This window comes from Ursus maritimus, unplaced genomic scaffold (genome assembly GCF_017311325.1).
Source record: "Ursus maritimus isolate PB19 unplaced genomic scaffold, ASM1731132v1 scaffold_1, whole genome shotgun sequence".
Lineage (NCBI taxonomy): Eukaryota > Metazoa > Chordata > Mammalia > Carnivora > Ursidae > Ursus > Ursus maritimus.
This window is the reverse complement of record NW_024423343.1, coordinates 27,798,356-27,821,917: the sequence shown is the minus strand read 5'-3', so window position 1 is coordinate 27,821,917 and position 23,562 is coordinate 27,798,356. Positions and strand designations below refer to the sequence as shown.

Genomic DNA, 23,562 nt, shown 5'->3' with positions numbered 1-23,562 from the left:
GCTGTTGTTTTAAAAAATGCTATCAGGGAGCAGAAACTAGAAGCAAAGGCACAAAAGAGAATGGAATATACCGAAAAATAAGGAGTGGTTATAACCGCTCTTGAACTGTGATTGTTGGTCCTCTCAGATTCAACTTTTTCATTCATTATCTCACTCAAGAAGAGTGTATGAGGCGGCAGCAAGCCAGGCATTATACTTAGCGCTGCAGATACAAAACCTGAATGAAACAGCTCTGTCCTCGGGGGAATGCCTAGTTTAATGGGGGGAGGGGGCGGTTCAGACAAGTAAGCAATTATCATACCCTGTGATACAAGGTTGCGTGCTAGCAGAGCTTTGCCCAAGGGACTGATTGCACCAAGATGCAGACTTTTACAGCCTTAAGGGAGTCAAAGAAGCTTGCCAATAGGCTCTGCTTATATAAGCCTCAGGGCATGAGTAGAGGTTGACCGAATGGCCCAGGTGGGGCAGCTCCAACACCCCAACAGGCAGACTGGGTTGGGGCACTGGCTTCAGCTGCTACCTCTCCTGTTGTCTCAGTTTGTCTTTGCCTCTTCTCCGCCAAGCATTGACTATATGACCAGACTTTTTTTTTTTTTTTTTCAGAAGAGTATTCTATATTATTTCTGGGGCATGGGGCATTTTATCTAGGGGATGTGGGGCATCACTCAAAGAAGCACCTTACAGAGGCAGGCCTGCTCAGCAGAGGGGCCAAGGCCCTAGCAACCTCCCTCCCACCCCCATGCAATCTAAACTGTTCATTTTGTTGTTGTTGTTTTAAGTGCACTTTCTCTACAAACATGTCTCTTAAGACAAATTTCCTGGTCCCTACGTCTATCAAGGTTGCCATCCTAATCCCTTCTTTTTTTTTTTTTTAAGATTTTATTTATTTATTCGACAGAGATAGAGACAGCCAGCGAGAGAGGGAACACAAGCAGGGGGAGTGGGAGAGGAAGAAGCAGGCTCATAGCAGAGGAGCCTGATGTGGGGCTCGATCCCAGAACACCGGGATCACGCCCTGAGCCGAAGGCAGACGCCCAACCACCGTGCCACCCAGGCGCCCCCATCCTAATCCCTTCTGATAGAAAATGCTAGAGGTAGTGCAGGGTGGACTCCACGCTGTGAGGCGAAAAACTGATTTGTCTCCACAATAGGACAATAGAGTCATCATGAGGAAAAGCGTGCCCTAAAGTCTTATGAGCTCTGTTTCTAGGGGACAAACTTGGTTAAAAAGACTTCTTTAAACTTCTCCCGGCTGTCAAGTTTAATGAGACTCCTCCTCCTACAGAGTTTCTAATATCAGCTCGACTTCAGGAGGCTGCTGTCAAAAAGGCTACCAGAAGACACTGAGGGGAACTCGTTAAATCGTTGCAAGAAAAAGGTTCTAACTTCAGTAAGCCAACTTGGCCAAAGATGCCATTTTAAGAGTAAAATTGATCCATCTAACATTGACACATCCTAAAAGCAACAAGATACCACACAAGTGAAACACGTGGAAATAGTGAAGCCTGGAGGTCAGGGTGGGAGGTAGTTTGGTAAGGAGCAGTGGCAGGATTGGGAAAAAACAACGGAAAGAATTTAATGTATTTATTTCTACTTTACCTTGTTCTTCTTTTTTTTTTTTTTAAGATTTTATTTATTTATTTGCGGGAAAGAGTACGAGAGAGAGCAAGAGAGAGAGAGCATGGGCGAGGTGAGGGGCAGAGGGAGAAGCAGACTCCCTTCTGGGCAGGGAGCCTGATGCAGGGCTACATCCCAGACTCTGGGATCATGACCTAAGCCAAAGGCAGACGCTTTTGAGCCACCCAGGCGCCCCTCTACTCGGCCTTGTTCTAAAGTGGATTTGGCAGTGAGTTGATGTCCAGGGCAAGTGTGCAGGGCAGCTCTTTCTGGAAACTAGTTAAGTGCAGATCACATGCCTTTATAGCCTTTGGTTCTGGGAGTAGAGCTGACATCTGCTTTAGAAAACGAGGAGCCTGAACAGCTGTGCGCTAAGATTTTAAATTTCCTATTGCACTTAGACAAATGCAACTGGAAGCAAATAAGCTGTTAAACAGCAAAGAAGAGAAAAGCCTCCAGGAAAGGCAAAAAGAAAGTCCTGGGCTCTTAAAACTGTAGGCCCTTCCTAGAACTTGTCCTCGAAAGTGCCCTGATGTTTGGAGGTGTGATCACAGTGGACATTTGAGGCCAGAACTGACCTGTCCAATGAACGTTAACTGCCCTAATGCTATAGCAAACTAACACCTTTTTAAATTTTTTTCAGAGCATCATTTCAATAAATTAACATCCTCATCTCAACTGACTCAGTGGGCAGAAAGAAACATGCATGCTATGAGAAGAGAGAAGGTAGGAGAACAGTTCAGAAGGTGTAGAAAGAGACAGATGGAAGAGGCACTGGATAGTTTACTTAAATATGAGTACCAGCATTATCAAATGCCCCACTTACTAAAAAATACCAATTATAATTTTCTAAAGTCAGAAATGAGAAAAGTCAAGTTGTTCCACATCAAATCAGATGCAGTAATAATTCTTAGCATTTTTGTTCATGTATGTCATTGAGAATATGATGATAAGGGTAGACTCTCTGCCCAGAAAAAAAATGTACATATTACTTACACACAAAATCCTGTTCTATAAGACTAGTCATAATAGTCAAGGTGGAATCCAATTAGTCACAACACACATATAATATATAATCCTAATCACCTGATTGCCATAAACTCTTTCTTGCATCTAAGCTAGTTTTATTCTATAGTTTAAGCGTCTCTCCACTTTTTCTGTCCTCTTAGCTTAAGAAAAGATCATTACAGAACTCTCTGTATAAGTTTTCATATATGCTTGCAAAGGAATATGAAATTTTATATGATCTCTTTTGCTTAAAGCTGAAACTTCTCTAATCTTTCCTTACAGATTGTAGCATAGAGTGCTAGTTACCGTCCAATACCCAGTTATCCCTTCTGCATTAGTTACTCAGCTATATGATTACATTTTCTGAGCCTTTCTCGCAGCTATGTGTGGCCATATGACCAAGCTTTAAGTCAATGATATGTAGGTTCTATGCTACGTGCATCTTAAAAATTTCCATTCTTTTCCTCCACATTGATGTGTGGAATGATGATTCAGTAGTCATTCTGGGCCATGGTTTTGAGGTGTGATGGACAACACTGGCTGTTGACTCACTTATTGGAAGATAAATTTCATGAGAACAGAGACCTTGTTTATTTTGATCAAAACAACATCTTCAGCATCTAAAAAGTGAGTGGCATGTGGTAAGGGCTTAAGTATTGAACAGGTATTGAATGAATAAAATATGAGTTTATTCTGGACCCATGTAAAACACTAATCACAAAGTCCTCCCCAGGGCTCCTGGATGGCTCAGTCGGTTAAAACGCATCTTCCTTGGGATCAGGTCATGATCTCGGGGTCCTGAGATCAAGCCCTGCATGGGGCTCCCTGGTCAGCTGGGAGCCTCCTTCTCTCTGTCCCTCTGCCGCTCCCCCTGCTTGTGCTCACTCACTTTCTCTCTCTCTCTCAAATAAATAAATAAATAAATAAATAAATAAATAAATAAAATATTTTTAAAAAAATTCCTCCCAGGGGATATTCAGCCATCAATAGGCACATGCAAGGTCTCAGGTTCTATCACAGAATCAAACTCTTGCTTAATTCAAATCACATTACAACTCTTTGCTTCCCTTTGCTCTGTCATTGGAGGACAGAGCTTTTTCTTTTTTCTCCAATGTCCTCTTCAAACAAAATATCTTAAAATCTATTTTTATATCAATGCTTTCCAATGTTTTCTTAGCAAGATTTAAGATTCTTTAACTTTCAAGGTCATGCGTATCTATTTTGATGTGTGTCTATTGTTAAATGCAAGCACTATTTTATAACATAATCTTAGGCATTGTCTCAAGTCTACAAGAATCATCCAAAATGGCATTTCAAGGGGTCCGTGGGTGGCACAGTTGGTTAAATGACTGACTCTTGGTTTTGACTGGGGTCGTGATCTCAGGATTGTGGGATCGAGCCTGCGTTGGGCTCCACACTCAGCACAGAGTCTGCTTGGGATTCTCTCTGCCTGTCCCCACCACATGCTCATGTGCTCTCTCTCTAAAATACATAAATCTTTGGGGCGTCTGGTGGCTGAGTCGATATAGCATCTGCCTTCAGCTCAGGTCATGATCCTGGGGTCCTGGGGTCCTGGGATCAAGCCCTACGTTAGGCTCCCTGCTCAGTGGGGGAGTCTGCGTCTCCCTCTGCCCCTCCCCCTGCTCATGCTCTCTCTTTCTCTCTCAAATAAATAAAATCTTAAAAAAAAAAAAAGAAAACCTAAATGGCATCTCATGACATTCCTAGAACTTCAGACACTATTATTATTATCATGGAATATAGTCACTGAGGATTTAACAAGATGTTCACTGAAACTTGAACTTTACTAAATCTTTTCCTGTTCTACTGTGGTTTCCCACATTTCAATTTATTGCCTATTTTTGTCCCCAGACCTTATTTACATCTTTAAAACAATCAAATTAAGTATTAATCATCCCTGCTTCTCTGATTTCTAGAGTTTTTGTTGTTGTTGTTGTTGTTTGTTGGTTTTTTTCTTTGAGACTAGTTGACACACAATGTTACATTCATTTCAGGTGTGCCTGCTTCTCTGATTTTTGAGGTTACCTTTTCTTTCTGCCATCCTAATAAAGGAGGACATTCCTCCCTTTGGTCCTTTTTGGGGTACCTTATGTGGCTAAAAGTGTTTGTAAATGTTCACACTTTTTGCAGCTACGAGTCATTTTCTTCTTAATTTTGTTTTTATTTGCACCCCAGAGTTGTTGCAATTTCTTTTAACTATTTGGGGGAAATAATTAGCCCCATCTACTTTTGCAGCATTCCTGTTTATACTAGAGCTCCTTGATTTTTGGTCAAATCTCTCTTCAACTTATCCACCTTTGAGGGAAGATGTTTACTTTTTGTAAATAAGTATATTGAGCTTTTATGAAGTGTTGACTTCTCTACACATTGTCCTCTCTTTCCCAGAGGAGCTTTCCAAATAGAAGCTTATTAAAATAGAGAAACATAGAGGTCACCAGATGAGCTCTTCCTAAGCCTCTCCTTTATCAGGAATATCTGTGTGTCCACACAGGCCCTTCCTTCGTCCTTGCCTTCCCATCAGTCCAAAGCTAATCTATCCCAGCTCTGGAGTACGTCCACTTCTGCCTCCTCGGGGACCTTGCTCCTTTAATTCTCTCATCTTCTGTAACTTCAAACTTTTTTCTCCATTGACTCTTACTTTTAGCATATAAATAGACTCACTCTTTTTTTTCATCTTAAAAAAAAATCCTTAATCGTATGTCTCCCTCGGAACTACTACCGCATCTCTCTTCTCAGTCAAATGTTTGGGAAGGATAGAACCCCGTCTCACCTCCTATTCACTTCTTTACTCACTACCTGCCATCTGCCTCACACATAGCCCCAATCTCCCATTTGCCGTAGCCAATGGCATTTGTAGCTTTCCCACCTGTGACCCTTCAGAGAATTGCTTACTGTGTGGCTACTGGCCAGGCACCGTTCTAGGGGCTGCCATGTAACGAGAGGCAGATGTGACCCCCACCCTCATGGGACTCACTTGATCAATCAGCCATTCCTGATTAATACTCGGGTCCTTTGAATTCACTGCTCACCTTTTCAGGCTTAAGTGTCACTTAAATCTCTCCATTCTCCAGTCTTTCTCTTTTTTTTAGATTTTTAAATTACACCTTCTTAAGACAATCATTTCTGTACCCATGGCTTCAATTACTTTCTATATATCCTAATAACAACACAATTTTACATGTTTTTTCATTTAACAGTTTTATTTTACATAAAATGCTTCATTTACTAAAACCATAGATTCCAAGTTATGCTATGAAAGTAATCATTAGGAAATGTTATATTCTTAGTGTGTCAACTTTAGGAAACTTCCCCCAATTACATGTTTGGTTTTTTGTTTTTTTTGGTTTGATATGTGTGTTATTTTTGAAAATATAAGTTGGGATATCACAAAACAGACTCAGTCAAAAGAGTCTTTCCACCAGAGAGCTCCTTTTTATCAAAGATTATCTTCCCCCTCAAACCTGTTCCTCTTTCTGTATTCTCTCTCTAGGAGAAAGTCAGGCTGTCTACCCAGTCCTCCAAGCCAGGACCCTAACAGCCATTTTTGCCTCCCCCTTCCCTCCTTCCATATCTAGTCATCAAGCCCTCCGATTCTACTTCCCAAAAGATCTCAAGTCCTTTCCCTCTACTTCAGTCACTGCCACTGCCTTCTCTCCTAGTTGAACATAAAGTCTCTGAGCTGGTCTTGTTGCTTCCTTCAGTCCTTATTGTCACGAATGACCTCACTACAAACCATCTGATAGTGACTCCTCGACTTCATATTATTCAGTTGTCTCATGTTATAGGATAAAATCTATCCTCTTTCCCCCAGCATCTACTTTGGGTCACTTAGATCTAGGTTTGAATCCCAGTCTCAAGCCCTTTTCAGCAGTCTGACCTCAGACAATTGGACTCTCTAAGCCTTTGTTTTGTCATCTGTGCGAACTCACTGAGGGCAGAAGGGTTTCCCACATAACAGTGCCTAGCATGTGGGAGAGAATGTTGAATGAAGGAAAACATTTTAAAATCTACATTAAAAAATTATCCTTCGTTAAAAAAAAAATCCTGATATACAATGTCACTTCCTCTCAAGTTTTACTTCTATCTCTATTTTCTGGTAATCACAATAAGGTGCCTGTGGTGATCTGCACTGTCTGGAATCAACTCCTGGCCCCACACCTGAACAATCACGTGGCCTTGGGAATGTTATTTCATCTCAATTTCTTCTGTAAAATCTATAAAAGGATTGTTTTTGAGGGTTAAATGAGTATCTCACTTGGAATGGGGTTGGGCACACACTAAAGTCTTGCCAGACGTTAACTATCATTATCATCATCTTCATCAAATCAGGACCGTGTCACCCCACTTTGTGGTTCTCAATTTTGTATGAGAAAATCGTGCTTTATGCGCTGTTGGTCAAAGAAGATAAACCTGGAAACTCCTGTCGTGGAAGGGAGAAACAGAAGGGAGAAAAGGGAGTTGGTGAATCCCGGCGTTTCTGGGCTGGGAGGTACGAGTTCGGTCTCTATTTAGCGATAACGAAAGGGAGGGTAACTGTCCTGAGTCTCATGCAAGACACACAGCCACAGCGCTTTATTGAGAGCAGGACCAGGGCTCCGGGAGTTGTGGTCAAGTTGCAGGCGGAAACTAACACTTGGAAGGCAAGAGACGAAGAGCATTTAGTTACACAAACGGTCAACAGTTCGGGTGGAACTAAGTTCAGTGACCAATAATACATCAAATGAGTCAGCTGTCAGACCCGGTGGAACCGAGTTGCTGACGGAATCGGCTCTTTACTAACAAGACTTTCCATAAAGCCCACCGACCCCGGACAGCTTGGAGTAGCAAACGCCCGCTGCGCTTCCCGCAGAACCGGAAAGCTCCCGGCTGCGCGAGATGAATGGAAACCGGAGTCCGCGGCAAGCCGCGCGGGGGGCGGAGCAGCCGCGGGGCAGGGGCGGGGCATTATGAGTCACGTGCCTCCGCTCCGAGGCGGGCGCGTGGAGGAAACTCTGGGTGTGATTGGTCCTTTGTAACCAGGTGACCACAGAATGCGTTCCGGTTGGCAGGTGCCCGCCAGGCAAGCGGACTTCAGTCGGGAGGTGGCGGCGGAAGGAGGAGGAGCTCCAACCGCGCTCTCTCCCGGCAGTGGCTGCGCCTCTCAGCGCTTGTCGGGTCCCCACCCCTTTTAAATAAGCCGGGCTGGTCGCCGCCCTCACAGACTAGTTGGCTCGGGGGAGGCGGCGGCGGCGGCGGCGCGGCGGTGGGGGTGCGGCCGGGGCCGGAGCCCTGCCCGGGGCCCGGCGGCGGGGCGGACCGGCGGGCAGCGGGCGAGGCCGCGCCTGAATGTGCGGCGCAGCCCCGGCGTAGCCCGGGGCTGCCGGTGCCGACCGCGCCATTGTTGGGGGAGGGGGTAGCTGCTGAGCGCGGCGGAGTCGGGGGCGAGTGAAGGCGGCGAGGAGTGGAGGCGCCCCATGGGGAACACGCTGACCTGTTGCGTGTCCCCCAATGCCAGCCCCAAGCTGGGCCGGCGCACGGGGCAGGCGGAGCCCGACTACGAGTCTGAGATCTACGAGGCGGCGGCCGGGGACGCGGTGGCAGTAGCTCCAGCGCCTGCTGCCGTGGAGCCCGCCGAGTTGGATTTCGGAGCGGGCGAGGGCCACCACCTGCAGCACATCAGCGACCGGGAGATGCCCGAAGGTAAGGAGGCGGCGGGCACCTCTCGTCCCTCTTGCGGGCCGGCGCTGTCCGCTCTTGGGCGGTCCCCCGGGACGGAGCCGCCGCCTCGGGCTCCTTCCTGACGGGAGCCGGCTTCCCCAAGGCTGGGCGCCGGGGATGAAGGCTGGCTCTGCCTGGCGTCCCCACCCCTTATTCTTTCCCCGTCGTGTCCGGCCAGTGGCTCTCCCGGTTCCCTGCCCGAACGCTCCGTTCTTTCCCCTATTCCCATTTCCCAGCCCGGCCTGAGACCCTCCGGTCCACAACCCCTTCCTGTTTGTTGGTCTCCTTAACGTCTGGGGGGACTTTATGATAAAGACTTTTTTGGTATATTCTCTCCCTTTTCTCAATGAAAATGTAAATACCCCAACTTCAGAGTATCCACCCCATCTCCCTATCCTTACCAAAGCGAAGACACCAGGTTAGGGCCTGATGGTATCCTTCCTCCCACCCGTTAAGGTACCGCGGGACGGTTCAGACATACTGTTAAGGATTTGTTATTTAAAGTCAAAATAGAGATTGGCCTGTGAGAGTCTATGTGGTGTGTGCTTAAGTAGGCTGTTCTCAACAGCCTCCATGGAAGCTGCTCTCCTCTAACTGTAATTTGAAGACAGACGGAAAGAAAATGATGGGAAGAAGGGGCTTGAAATAACTTAACGGTGTGAAATGTTATTGCCAGGGCTGCGAAAATAGTTTTTATACTGAGTGGAGAACCCAGGGAGTTCTCATTACTTTAAAATTCCCACTTTGACCCAAATGTGTCTTCAGCCCTACCTACCTCAGTGCCTTAACAGACTTCACTTACTTGTTGCCTGTTCTAAAAATAAGAGGCGGGGTGGTTCATGAGACTATTGGTCAGAAGTTTCCAAAGAGGAAAAAACCCCATAAATTTAGACCTTAATTTGTAATATAAAGATTTGACAATTAGGTGGCATCTCGGGGCACCTGGGTCGCTCAGTTGGTTAAGTGTCTGCTTTCGGCTTGGGTCACGATTCCAGAGTCTTGGGATCTAGCCCCGCATCAGGCTCCCTGCTCAGAAGTGAGTGTGTTTCTCCCTCTGCCTCTGCCCCTCCGCCTGCTTGAGCGCTCGCGCTCTCTCTCTCAAATAAATAATAAAATCTTTAAAAAAAAAAAATGGTGTCAGATCTTGCACAAGAATGTTTGTCTCCAAATCTCTCTCTCTTCCCCCCTCCCCTTCCTGTCTGTAGAATCCTGTTCAACTTTAAGAATGTTGGGGTAAAAGTTCTTCTGACTAAATGGTTGGGGGAGGGAAAAGAGGAAATGCTTAATTTTTGCCTCTGGAATTTTGGAAAGGGATGATTAGGTAAAGATAATTCTGAGTAACCGCCTGGCTCTTTAACGAAGTCTTACCTCCTTTGAAGTAGAAAACATTGTATCACAAAGATGTTAAAGCCCCATTAGCCCATTTGTTTCATTTAAGTGCCCCAGTTTATTTCATTATTTCCTAGAGGAAATGTCTTATAGCTCTTTTTTCTGCTTAAACGTTAGTTGGGCTCTTAATTTCTTTGAGTTATAATAATTAAGCCTGTGGATTTACCTATATGATGGACATGGCTTTGTAACTGGAAAGTACTGCTTTTTCAGAATATTGAAGTATTGTAAAAGAATGAACAAATTACATGAGTTAATTGTACTTTTAAACACAAAGCATGTAAGTACTTGTGAAAACTTCGGCTCTGCTTGGTGCTGTAAGGTAAGCCTCTGAGTGATTTGACAAACTAGTTGATAGATGGATAGTGTTGGATGAGAAACCAAAGTTGGACCTTTTTATAATTCTTTGAAGATTTGCAATACATCTTCACGTCCGTCCGATTTGGCCCTTCCAACTACAAATAAGGCTCCGTCCGATTTGGCCCTTCCAACTACAAATAAGACTTGTGTGTATTCTCCCTGTGTTGCTGATGAAGGAGGAGAGACTCGGAGATGGGCAATGACTGTGTAACACAGCTACTGAACAGAAGAGACTGACTTGGAGGTGATAGATCGCCAAATTCAGTTCTTGGGGTGCCTAAAAAACTCCTTAGCATGCATCTGGTATTTTATTATTTATCCATAAGATAGGCCTATCTCAACTTACTTGTCTTGATTATTTCCATTCAAAATTTATTGTTCACAATTCAGAAGCAACTTTTACCTCTCCCTCCTATGTCTGTAATCATTTTGATAAGACTAAAAGTAGAAGTCATGATATAGCCTAGATTAACCAGTCAGGTAAACGGGTTGATGCATTTAAAAGAGTTTGCTCTGGTGATCTTGAATTAAAGCCAAGAATGCCCTGGACAGAGGAACATTATGAAAAGCAGGTAAGGTAAGGTACCCAGTATTAAGCATAAGACTATAAGGAGTGTTAAACCAGAAAAGAGTGTTAAACTTAAAAAAAATAAGAGTTCATAAATACACAATTTACCTTTTATGTTTAACATGATAGTTAAAATTTCATTTCAGTTTGTCTTTTCTTTGGCGTTCAGTAAAATAACAAAAGCCTTAATTTCAGCATTTGCCTCTTAGGTTTCCATAGAAACAAGGTCAGAACACCAAATATAAAGTACAGGCACATTGAAAGTTTGCTTTAATATCTTTATTTCAGACAATTTTATATCAGTTTCCCTGGAAACTAAGAAATACCTACTTAAATATAAACTATTTTGGCTTTTCTATGATGAAGAATTTAATTGGTTCATTTCTTAGACAAAATCATCCATAAATAATGTGCCTTGTTTTTCTGAAACATTTCAGAAGAACATGATTTCTTCAAGCCATTTCAAAGAGATAGTCCCAAGAACCTAGTGTCTATTTCAGAAAGACTCAAAAGAATTTTTCTACTACCTTACCTTTATCTAACAGCGTATCCACAATTACTGATGGTAGTATCAGTAACACAAAATAAAACACTAAAGTCCTGTTATCCAACCTATTATTACTCAGCTTTTCATACACCTTTTATGCTCCGACCTTACAGGCTTCGCTAATTTGCTGGCCAAAAGTGCTCTCTCAAGTGGCCCCTTCTTCCCCCTTCCCCTGAGGAGTGAGTGAGGAAGGAATTGGCAATATGATGTGGAAAAACCTCTGAGCAACAGAGCTTTCCTCTTTCCAGTAACTATTTTAAACACTTTTGGGGGGGGGGAGCTTTTTTTTTTTTCTTTTAATGACAATAGGCATTTGCTGTAAAAGATTTAGAAATTATGAAAAAGCCATTCACCTATACTCAGAATATCCAGAACTTGTATTAATATTTTAGTGTTTATTCTTCCTAAACCTTTCATATGTATATAAACATAACATTTTGTTTATCTTACAAAAATGAGATAACTCTTCATGTGCTGCTTTATAGCTTTTTGTTTTAGAGAGAAATAATGACCTAAAGCTCCTGGAGCTGTGCTTGACACCTAGAGAGCACTCCAGGATGTATTTCCATGGAGCTGCACATAGCTCCACCACATGCCTTTTAATAACTGTTTAGTATTCCATTGAATGGTTAGAGCACCATTCATTTACCTACCCTTTATGATTGGGCATCTCTTATAGTAAAACAGAACACAGTCCCATTATCATGCTTTATTCTGGGGACACAGATAAACTGGTGCATTGTACCTCTGTTCAGAATTCAGATGGTATACTTTGTCTTATGACTTAGTCATTTTGTAGGTAAAGTACTTTAACATTAAATGTCCTTATACCAAATTGAAGTTATTGTTGGTTTTTCACTGGATGTTAGAATTCATCTTTGAAATTTTTATGGTTCTTGGTAGCCTGTCTTGTCTTTAATTTGGAATAACTACTACTCTACGAGATCTGAAAGTAATGCTGGTCTAAGATGACTAATCAAAAGAAATATTAGAAGAAATCTTAGTTGGGAAAATTGGGAGAAACTTAACTGGGTTTGGGTACACTGAAACAGATGTTTTTTGGGCACTGTTCCAGGTGCGGGACAGACAGTGGTATACAGGACAAGTCCCCTACCCTTAAGTCCTTACATTCTGGAGGGACCTAGGGGCAGACAGCATATGAATAATAAAAGAACCTCAGGTAGTGACGTGCTGAAAGAAGGTGAAAGAAGGTCAAGGATGGGAGGAGGGCAGGTTTACATGAAGTGGTTAAAGACTGCTGCTCTCAAATGACAAGTACACAGCCCTAAAAGTGAGAGGGGACTGTGGGAGGATGTGGGAGAAGAGGCTTCCGAGCAGAGTTCCTCACATGGGAATATGCTGGTGCAGGCAAAGGACAGAAAGACATGGGGATGGCTGCCGCAGGGTGAGAGGGGTGCCAGCAGGAATGTGGTGGATTCAGACCTTGTATGCCTACTGGGCCTTCACAAAAAGTAGGAATCTTAGTTTAGGTGTAATGGGAAACCATTGGAGGATTATTTGCAGGAGAATGATGTTAATTCTTTAAAAAACAAAAAGCAAAAACAACAGACTAGCCACTGTGTGAGAATGTGTAACATAGGCAGGGATGGAAGCAGGGAAACCAGGTAGAAGGAAGACTGGTGCAATAGTTCAGGTGAGAGCCAAGAGTGGGCTGAACAGAAAACCATACAGGCCTAAAATGTAGACTGACTTATAACAAAGATATGAAGGGCAAGTCACAGAATAAGAAATGCTCATGACCCTTAAACATGTCTTCATGCATAGGAGAAATCCAAAATAAAACTATACTGTAGTTTCTCTCCTATTGGGAGAAAATTCATTGATGACACATTCTTTGGTGAGACTGTGAAGAAACAGTTATATTCATATATCACTGGTGGAAATACAAAATGGTTTGACCCCGTGAGGAGGAAATTGGCACAATCTCACAACATTGCAGATACATTTAATCTAGAAATCCTACCTTGAGGAATTTATTCTGAAGATGTACCCCACAAATATAAAACCACATATTCACAAAGTTTTTGTTGCAATATTTTCAAAAGCACAGTATTAGCAATAACTCAAATGTCCGGTAAGGAGCTGGTAAAATCAGCTGGTATATCCACGTAGTGGAGAGCTATGGAGCTGTAAAAAAGAGCGAGGCCTTCACTGCTGTGAAATGATCTCCAGGATATGTTACATGGAAAAAGCAAGGAGAGGACATACAGTAATCTACATGACAGAAGCAGGGGAACTAGGTATTTGCTTTAAAGAAACCAAAATCACTGGGAGGAATTCTTACTGATTGTGTGACTTTTATTCCTTTCCCATTAGTGTTAGCCAAAGCACATATTTGCTTAAGGTGATATTTGGGTGTGAGTAATGAGTGGACGTTTCATATACTTTCCAAAGGAATGCTAAATGTTCAGTTTTTGCTTTTGAGTTCATTTGTGAAAGCTTTGTCATTTATTTTGCTTTATGTGTTATATAGATTGCTCTTATATTTCTTTTGATCCTCACAAACAATGTTTTGAGTTACAATAGTATAAGAATTAAATGTTTTACACATGAGAAGACAGGCTCAGAGGTATAAACTGAGTCCAAGTTTTAAAAAAACGAGACAATAGATCAGGGATATAAATTACAGATATATGGCATACTGGAATAGAATTTATTAAGTGACTTACCTGGGCTACTTTGGATACTGCTTTTTTTCCTCACCCTTGTGTGTGTGTATGTGTATTAAAGTAATTAAGCTTTAGAATTAAAATGTTAACATTGCCCAGTGTGAAATGAAATAAAGATAACTTGCAGCCCAGAAATGTTCTTCGAAGTTCAAGAAACTGAGCAAAAATACTTATGAGAAGTGTATAAAGGAAGAAAGGTGTACTTCACTATATGAAACATCACACCTCAGTTACAGTCGCTAAACATGGATTGAGAATTAAAACAAGGCAAGACTGAGAACCAGGGTAGACACAGGTACAGAGGTGGTTTGGAAGCCCGAGTTAGGAAGCAGAAGGATTAATTAGTAATTACCTGGAAGGTGTGGTCGCAGGGATAAAATCATCAGTGTACATGGTAATTGTAAGACTTGAAATATTTGTGTTAATGGGCCATAAAATGAACACAGTGTACTGTATAGGGATGATAGCATAGTTCAGTAAATGTGGGAAGCCTTAAGTGAACAGGTGCTCAGTAGTTGGCCCAGAAACTGCTGACATCTTCTATTTAATTGGAATATATTGAAATCAATCTATTGAAATCAATCTCTTTGTGAAATACACTGCTCTGATAGTTTCTTGGGTCACTACCTTCTCTCCCTGATATTTTGACAAGGAAAAATCATTATGACAGTTTATAGTTGCATAATTTTACACATTTAGCCTTTAATAATGCATTTCATTTATTCTAAGTTGCCTGTATTTTCACATTTTTAACATCTGTGCATCTTATAACTGGTAGAATCTTAGATTAGGGGAAAAGCAGTATTGGATGTCAGTGGTCTTACAGATTTCCTCGATATTTACATTAAGATCCAAGTTTAATTTTTTTTAAGTCCTATTTTTCCTACATCAACCTGTCATGCTGTCAAATTAAGTTGCAATTTAAATTGATATTTAAAAAAAAAGTGATGGGTCTTAAAATACAGTTTGAATCATAACTTCTAATCATGAACTCAGGAGTATTTTTCTTAGGTTAAAACATTCTTAGAGGGTTCTAAAGAAGTAACTTTGGGATAGAGTCACATACAAGATGTACAGTAATTTCAAGCCATCTCTCTAAATCACTGTGTGTGCACATGTGTGCATATGTGCATATCGGTGGGAGGTGGTAACGTTTTGCTTAATAGTTGGTAGTCTTACCTTTGTGATAGTGCAAATAGGGTAGTGCAATTTATCACAGTTGTCTTAGGTTCTTGAGAAAACAGTAGTGGACAGTGTGGAAATACTATGTGTGTGCATTGGAGCTTAATATCTTTTGGCTTAAGTATCCATTCTATAAAATAGCAATGTGGTTTTTGTCATTAGCAAAAAGTGCAAGTTATATAGAAAATCGTCATTGGCTAGAGACAGAAGATTACTATTTTCTGAAAACCTCATGCAAACTGACAACATTTTAGGGTCCTCGTAGGTGTGATACATAGAATAAGTACAAGTGATAGGCAACTCACCAAAGTGGAAATAACACCATTGTTAACTGTGGGGAAAATTGTCAAACTGTGTAATCAGAAATGCAAATTAGAGACAGTGAACTTCCTCATTTACATCAGTAGGAATTTTTTCTTTCAAGAATCGGAAATCAATTTATTGGGGCGCCTGGGTGGCACAGCGGTTAAGCGTCTGCCTTCGGCTCAGGGCGTGATCCCGGCGTTGTGGGATCGAGCCCCACATCAGGCTCCTCTGCTGTGAGCCTGCTTCTTCCTCTCCCACTCCCCCTGCTTGTGTTCCCTCTCTCGCTGGCTGTCTCTGTCTCTGTCAAATAAATAAATAAAATCTTAAAAAAAAAAAAAAAAGAATCGGAAATCAGGGTGGGAGTGAAAACTGGTGCAGTTGATAGCATTATACACTAATATGCTCCTACCTTTTTTAGAAAGCAACTTAATTAGTATTATACATTGAGCCATGACAAAGATCTAACCTTCTGTCTAATCATCCTGTTTTGGAGATCTTTCCTAAGGAGGTAAAAACAAAATTATTTTTAAAAAACTATGTATATGAAGGTTTTCCTCATAATATAAGAATAGACGTTTGTAAGCACCTAAACCCTAAGAATAGGGGATTGACTAAGTATAGGAATAACACTTGGTAGGCCCTTGTGTATCCATTAAATACTAAATATATTAGAATGGGGTGGAGATTGCATGTCAGGAACGAAATAGGACATAAATGGCACACTGATCAGAGTTTTTTTTTAAAGTGTAAGTAACAAAGTAATGATTGTGAGTTGAGAGTAATTGTAAACAAATTATTATTTTGGCTCTTGCAAATTTTTGTTCATGACAAGATGTTTGTTAAAGGAATGAGCAAATGACGTTTATCTGTTTGCACCTTTAATGTGATCATCTCTACTGTTATTAGCCCGGTCTCTTTCAGTTACAAATTAAAATCTAGCTTTAAAAAAAATTGATTTCTGTAGCCAGAGTTCATGGAGTAAATTGGGTACTGCTTGACCTAGGAATTAAATGGCCTTTCTCAGTTCTGCTCTCCTCTGTTGATATGTCCTAGCAACTCTCCCCCTGCCCCTTAATGGCAAAGGAAGCCTGGGGCAGCTCCAGACTGGCCAAGAATCCACAGCTCTGCCTGCCTACCTTTCTTTCTTAAGATTTTATTTATTTATTTATTTTAGAGAGAGAAAGAGCGTGAGTGCGGGGGAGGGTCAGAGGGAGAGGGAGAGAGAATCTCAAGCAGACAGCACACTGAGCGGGGAGCCCTAAGCAGGCCCCGGTCTCATAACCCTGAGATCATGACCTGAGCTGAAATCAAGAGTCGGGGGCTTAACCAACTGAGCCACCCAGGCGCCCCAGCTCTGCCTTTCTCAGTGATTCTTGGGTTGTCCCAGGGCAGCAGTGTTGGCCCAGCCAGCCTAGATGGAGTAGGGGGAGTGCCAGTTTCCTTCTTGTCACTTGTGCTAGTTTTGCTTTCTTTCTGCATGTTGCTATTTCTTTTATCCAAGGCCTCTTGATTTTTGTATTTAGATCCATAGTAGCATATCTTGGTTTGGGGGTGTGTGTGTGTGTGTGTGTGTGGCCTGTTCCCCTTGATTCTGGTACTTATTTTTCCTGGATTTCCCATTGAAAAGTGTTAATTAAACTTCTTTCATGCCATAAGCACTGATACATAACATGTTTACTTCTGCAAACATTTCTGCTTATTTTTTAGATTCACCATGTAGTATATTTGCTTTCTTTTTGGTAGGAAGTTGGTCATGAACTCTTTTGGAAGACTTAGGTTAGAGGCAGCTGTGAAAGTCTTTGTCACTTTCAGCACAGCTGAATTCATTTATTTTACAACTAGCTAACATTGTCTCGTTTTTCAAATATGTGAAAAAAGTTTGATTTTTATGGTTCTTTTACATAAAAATGTTGAATAGAATAGTTTCTCCAAAAGCAGTCTAACAAACTTCAAATTCAGTGAAGGAATTTCCATGAAGAACAAAGCTATGTTTAGCTATGTAAATTTCTAGTGCTGGCAGTACCATTAAAATGGATGGTTCAGAAGTCCCAAATGATGTTTGTGAAAGATTCTAACTATATTACTTGGAGGAAAAAAGGATTCTAGGTAGATAAATTTGTGAAATGCTGAATAAAACAGTATTTGCTATAAGACTGATTCGTTTTTAATGGACATTTTGATTCTCTAAGAGCCAGGGATAGTATTTTCTATTAGACTGCCAACACCCCTTTTAAAAACAGAACAATTATTATGTGGTTTGGGAAATACTAGACTTAACCATTACTCTGTCAGGATCTTGGTCCGGATCTTAGCCAATTTAGATTGGCTAAATACTTTGAGATGGACATTGCTGAGGAGTGTCATACAGTGGGGATTTTTTTTTTTTTTTTTTTTTGGTTGAAGAATTTTGAGTGGTTCTTACAAAGGTTGTTGCACTATGAAAGTCATTTGTTTGATAGAAGTATCAGGCTGTCTTGTCAAACACAATGAATGAAGTAGCCCAAAAATATATTTCAGAGCTCACAGAGCTTAAAAAGAACAAAGATTATATGCAACCAGACAAAAACCTGTTTCTACATTTCCTACTTCTTGCTCAGACTGCTTTGCTTACCAGACTGTCACTAAACATCTTGAGGAAATGCAGGGATCATTTTGTTTGGAATCTTAGACACACCAGAGGGGTTTTTTTTTTAATGAAAACTTTATTATCCCATATGGTGGCAAACCTTATTTTATGAAAATTCAAGTGCCTGTTTTGTATTCTTGTGTGGAATAGAGAATTTTCCCATCTTGGTGCAAGGTGGACTACAGGCAGACATTCGTTTACATAGGTATGGACAAAATTTTTTACAAGTAGCCCCATGATCTGCTCCAGAAAGTACTCTTATTGCAGCCCCAAATTAATCATGCAGCATGGATAGTAGAAGCAGGAGTTTAGCTTTGGAAATCGAGAGCAAAAGTTAAAAATTACTTGCCATCACAGAAGTGTACCTGTAGATTAGAACATTGAACTTTTATATAGTTTCTTAAAATCTGCCATGATGGATGTCCCCCACATAAACCACAGCTAACTAAACGAGTTCATTTGTTGAATGGAGTTAGAATTAGCTATTTGACTGTCTAAAGAATATTTGCTTGCCAAAAGCAACTTGTTTGGTTTTGGCATATTTGACATATTGAGCTGGTATCTGACTGTAATAGCCACAGCATAACTTGCTTTTTGAGACTGTTTCTGGAATATGCTAGTAATATCAGCTTAAATGATGGTGACAGGATTTTTAATAGTTAAGTAGGAGGGGTAAGACACCAATGTAATTCCATCTAAAAGTTGCATAGGTTATTTAGGTGCAGATTAAAGAATAGTTTAAGACATAGCCTGGTTTTATTTTCACATATGTGGAGAGATTCTATAATTTTGCAGTTTCCCAATATAATTTTTATATTGTTGCCTTTACTAAAATTGGCTTTTTATCATTACTAAAAACTCTTCCCAAGACTAAGTGATTAAAATTGATGTGTAGCTATTTTTAAAGTCATGTATTTTTCTACTCAAATTATCACACCTGTTTCTCTTCTTCCTATACAGAGTTAGCTTTGGAATCAAACCCTTCTGACCATCCGAGGGCAAGCACAATTTTCCTGAGCAAATCTCAAACGGATGGTAAGACAGTATTTTCTTCCCCTGAGAAAAAGATTGAAAATTGTTTTTGTTTTGTGTATTATAGAAAGTCCCTAGAAGAACTCATACATTGGTTTAAATGTTTCACTTTTTCATGTATTCATTTCTTATTTTAATATGTGATGATACACTTTCCTTTAGTTGTTACTGATTTAGTTAGCAGAACAGGAGACCCTCTGTTTACACATTTTGCCACCTCTTTGTCAACACAGTCACTTGTGACCACATGATTAAGATGTGGTCTACTTCTCCATACCATCTTGTCCTTTTCCCCTGGCTCCAAGGAACACAGGTTTTAAAGATGAGTAATAGGATTTAGGCCACAGTTAGGTTTTCATTTAACAAATCAAAAAAAAAAATCAGTTAATTTATGGGGATTGAATCTGTGATTTTGGCCCCATTTTATACCATGCTCAGCCAAACAAACCTATCTCACATCCACATTTATTCTCCTCAGAACTTTTGAACTATTCAGATTTTTCCCATCCTGATGTAGTGATGTGCCAGGATACATGGGAACAAGCATGCCCTGTGGGGTTCCTAGAAGGTTAGCTTCGGCAACCGAGACTAGTATGAATTGCCTGTGTCCTTGATTTATAAGGAGAATCAGAACTGTAGAGTATTTAGCACTCCTGCTTGCCTGCTTATTTTCCTTAATGTTAGATCTTTTATTTGAACTAAAAAGCCACACATGACCAAGTTTTCTGTTGATTATGACAACAGGAATATAAAAAGTGAGGGTTCCATAATATTTGAAGTATGCAGCACAATAGAAAATGGGGGTTTTTAACCTGCATTTTCATAGTGTATGTACATAGCCTGACGTGAGCAGATCACTTCTGGTTGGGATTGCTGTATTTCTCTGTTTCTTCCAGAAACATAGACTGCCCACATGTAGACACAGTGTGGGGACAGTAAAAGCAAAGCTATCTCATGTCTCTCTCTCCTCAGTCAAAAGGAATGTGTGCCTGTGATGTCACCCCACATTAAAGGAGGCAGTGTGGGAAACAAAGTGGGATCCAAGACCCTCATTGGAGCTTTTATTCTTCTTCCAGTGTTTGTTAGAGCAGAGTGATTTTGTGTGCTGTAGATACATTTGGTTAGGTTAGCACACTCATTAAAATATAAATTAAGATAGATACTTTCCAGTTGCGTAATGACCCATTTATTTTTTAGCAAGATATTTTAGTAGATCACCAATAAGTGCTTCAGGATGCTTCCAGGATACCGATGAATCTAGAGATTAGTGCCTGGCCAGAAACTGATTCTTAGACCTGCCAATTAAAGTAAGTTGTGTGTAAATATAGAATTAGAAAATACTGTGTAGTGGTTCAGATATTCAACAGGTAAACATTTTTATTAGTTAAATTTTTCACCTGGCCTAGTTTGCTTTGTCTTTTTCTTTTGTACATGGGGAGCCTTCCGTTTGTACCTAACAAAGACTATCTGTTAGGTCAAAAAGTAAGACTAAGTTTTTAGATTTTACTTTATAGGATTCATCTTGCTAGGTGATTTAAGTGATAAATTTTGTTGGAAATTATGTTTTAAAAATGGAATTTCATCTCATTTTGTGCATTGGTAATCCGTCAGATAAGTAGCAACTACTTTTACTTTTCTGTGGCATTTGTATCAGAATTGATCAGTTAATTTTTTTTATTCTTAGTGCGAGAAAAGAGGAAGAGCAACCATTTAAACCATGTAAGTAAACAGTTGAAAAGTTAAGTAAGAAATTAATAGTTTGAATTAAAAGTATGTCTGCCATTATTCCTAAAAAATATAATGGATCCAATACCGTTAGGACCTCTTTTTGTAGATTTTCTAAATCTCTTCTATTTTCCTCATTATCAATGTATTCAGGAAAGTCTTTGGCTTGGTAGTGTCCAGTTTTTAAGGGTTCTGACATTTAACTTAAATTTCAATAACATGGCTGTGGTATAAAGCTCTACCTTCAGTTTTTTTGCCTTAATTTTTTTTTTATCTTATTTTTTAACTAAAGTAACAAAAACATAATAACTAAGTGAATTTTTAGCACTATCGACTTCCTGTTGTGCCAGGTGAAAGCTTAGCTTCATCACTCCACCATGGCCTTATTTCCCTGCCTCTATTCCCTCAACCTGTATCATTGTTTTTATTAAATCAGAATCAATGTGTATGTTGTTATGACTATGCAGATATTGTTCCCTCCTGAGCCATATAGTTCTCTGCCTGTGCCTACTCCTGTATATGCTTCATTCTTTTTCTTAAATATTTCTGAAACCCGAGCACTTCTGCACTTCTCCGCAATAATCCAGTCCCCGTATTCCTAGCCAACATGATCTCACACAGCCAAATGCTCTAAGTAGCTCCCTGGTGGGTCTTTCTGCTTTCACATTCTTCCTTTTTTTTGTGGAATTAATTTCCTGATGATATTCGCTTGCCTATTTTCTAACAGCTAATTTCCCCCCCAAATGTTGTAACATTTGTCACATGTCCATCAAAAATATTTTTCATTTACTAAAACACATCTCCGTTTTTTTTTCTTTGGAGATGGGCTTTTGTCACTCTGCTGCAGTAGAGTAGACTGCTTTTCGCTAGCTGGCTCTGTGTCTGTTTTCCTGGGATATCTCCTTGAAGTCATCTGGGATCTCTCGTAACTGCTGTCTTGTGTCGGATCCCCTATGTCCTAGATTCTCTGTTTCCCTTTGTCTTGTTATGCCCTTGTTTTACTGGAGCACATTTTTCTGGGAATGGGCAGAAGTTTTTAGAGATCTAGTAGCTTCTCTGAAACTCCTGCCATTTGATAAAGTATAGAATTCTAGGTTGAAACTAATTTTTGCAGTCCTATAGACATTGTATGATACATTGTACATTACCAGTTTTAGTCATTGTTCTCCCATCCCTTCTTTCTCTGAAACCTTCTAGTACCTTCTCTATCTCTGAGATTCTGAAATTTCATAATATGGTTTGATATGGACCTTTTCATTTTACTGGGGCCAGTAAGTCTGCAGACCATCTCTCCTTCTAGTGAATGTCTTTTTGTTCTGTTTTGTTGTTCTGGTGTTTCTGTTATTCAGATGTTGGGCCTCTTGGACCAGTATTCCTGCACAGATCTCTAATATTTTCCCCTTCTATTTTCCGTTTTGTCTTTTTGTCCTGCTTGCTGGGGACTTCCTTGACTTTATGCTCTAACCCTTCTCCTTCCATTGAATACTGAGTTTTGTCTTATTTTTAATTTATAGAGTTCTCTTATAGCCTATCATTATTTAGAGCATCTAGTTGTTTGACCAGTGCAATTTCTCATCTTTCTGAGGGTTTTTAAGAATTTTTTAAGTTTTCATCTGATTCCTAATTTTATCATTCCCATCAATTCCTTTTTCCCATTTTGATCTCTCTTACTTGTTGGAGGCTTCTCTCAAATGTGTAGTGGTCCCTGCCTGTGTCTGGGATCTCACTGGAAGTACCATGAGTGAGCAGGACTGTTCACTGATGGGCCTCACTGTGGGTGTTTGGGGGCTGAGTCTCTAAATTCTGAGCCTGCCTTGGGTTCTGTAAGACAAACTGGCTTTATTGTTCCTGTCGCATTCTCTGTGCTTTCTCTGCTCTGCCGTGGCGGTTGCCACTCCTTTGTCTAGACTTTTCACTTTTCAAACATTAAAAACCACCTGCTATTTATCCCGTGTTGTATGTAACCTCTGAAAGGAGAGGGTGAGGAAATAGATTTGTGATCAGCCCACCATGTTTTTAACTCAAACTTAGAATGTGTTTTGAAAGTATAAATCTAAAGTTTAAAATTCAATATAATTGATATTAATTCAGACAGTATTTCCAGTTATACCTGTAATTAGCTTTTCTCCTAAGGCCTTGATTAAGACTTTAAACCATGCACCTTGTCATATTGTCCCATTAATGCGCAACATAGATGAAGCAGTTTTCATTAATGCATGGTGTTGGAAATTTTTAAGTTGTCTTATGAAAAAGACACAACTTGTCCTGTGAAAATGGGAGACAATAGTGAACTTCAGCAGTAGGCACAATGGGTAGGTCAGTTGCTGGTGGCAGAATTTCAACAGGTGCTTGACCTTTGATGGTAAGGCTTGGATTGTGATTTCCTAGACTTCTAAGTGTGATTATTTTCTAGTCTTTGCCATTGAACCGTAAGTCTGTGAAATAACCTTTGTTGTAAAGATTGTAAAAGTCCATCTATTCTGTTAGTGCTCAATGAGTGAAGATAAACACTGCCTTTGTCCCTGTCTATTCTAGTAACCAACTGAAATATCTGTGAACACTAAACTGCCAATACTGTTTTTTGCTATTTGGTTTTTTTGGGGTTTTTTGGAGGGGTTTTTTTTGTTTGTTTGTTTTGTTTTTTTAGTATTTGCATTTTATGACCCTATGTTTGTCAGTGTTGTTTTTTGAGGCTGGTAAGCCAGTGATGGTAAGCCTTTAACCACAGAAGACAATTGTCTTAAAATTTCAGCTAATTTTAAGCTAATAAATAATTATAGCTAATATATCCAGG

At 40.4% G+C, this 23,562-nt stretch overlaps 1 protein-coding gene across 3 annotated transcripts in view; it reads left to right on the top strand.

The window, feature by feature from the left end:
* Positions 1-8,024: 8,024 nt before the first annotated feature.
* The window catches only part of CCNYL1 (cyclin Y like 1), a 35,371-nt gene continuing 19,833 nt past the window's right edge, over positions 8,025-23,562 (top strand). Inside the window, exons 1-3 of one of the 3 annotated variants that reach the window (XM_040641382.1) lie at positions 8,025-8,325; positions 18,972-19,046; positions 20,728-20,762. In XM_040641382.1, coding sequence (XP_040497316.1) covers positions 8,100-8,325; positions 18,972-19,046; positions 20,728-20,762 — 336 coding nt within the window. In that variant the 5' untranslated portion in view covers positions 8,025-8,099. The remainder of the gene's footprint in view (positions 8,326-18,971; positions 19,047-20,727; positions 20,763-23,562) is intronic. The other 2 variants (XM_040641388.1, XM_040641378.1) reach the window with 2 other exon arrangements.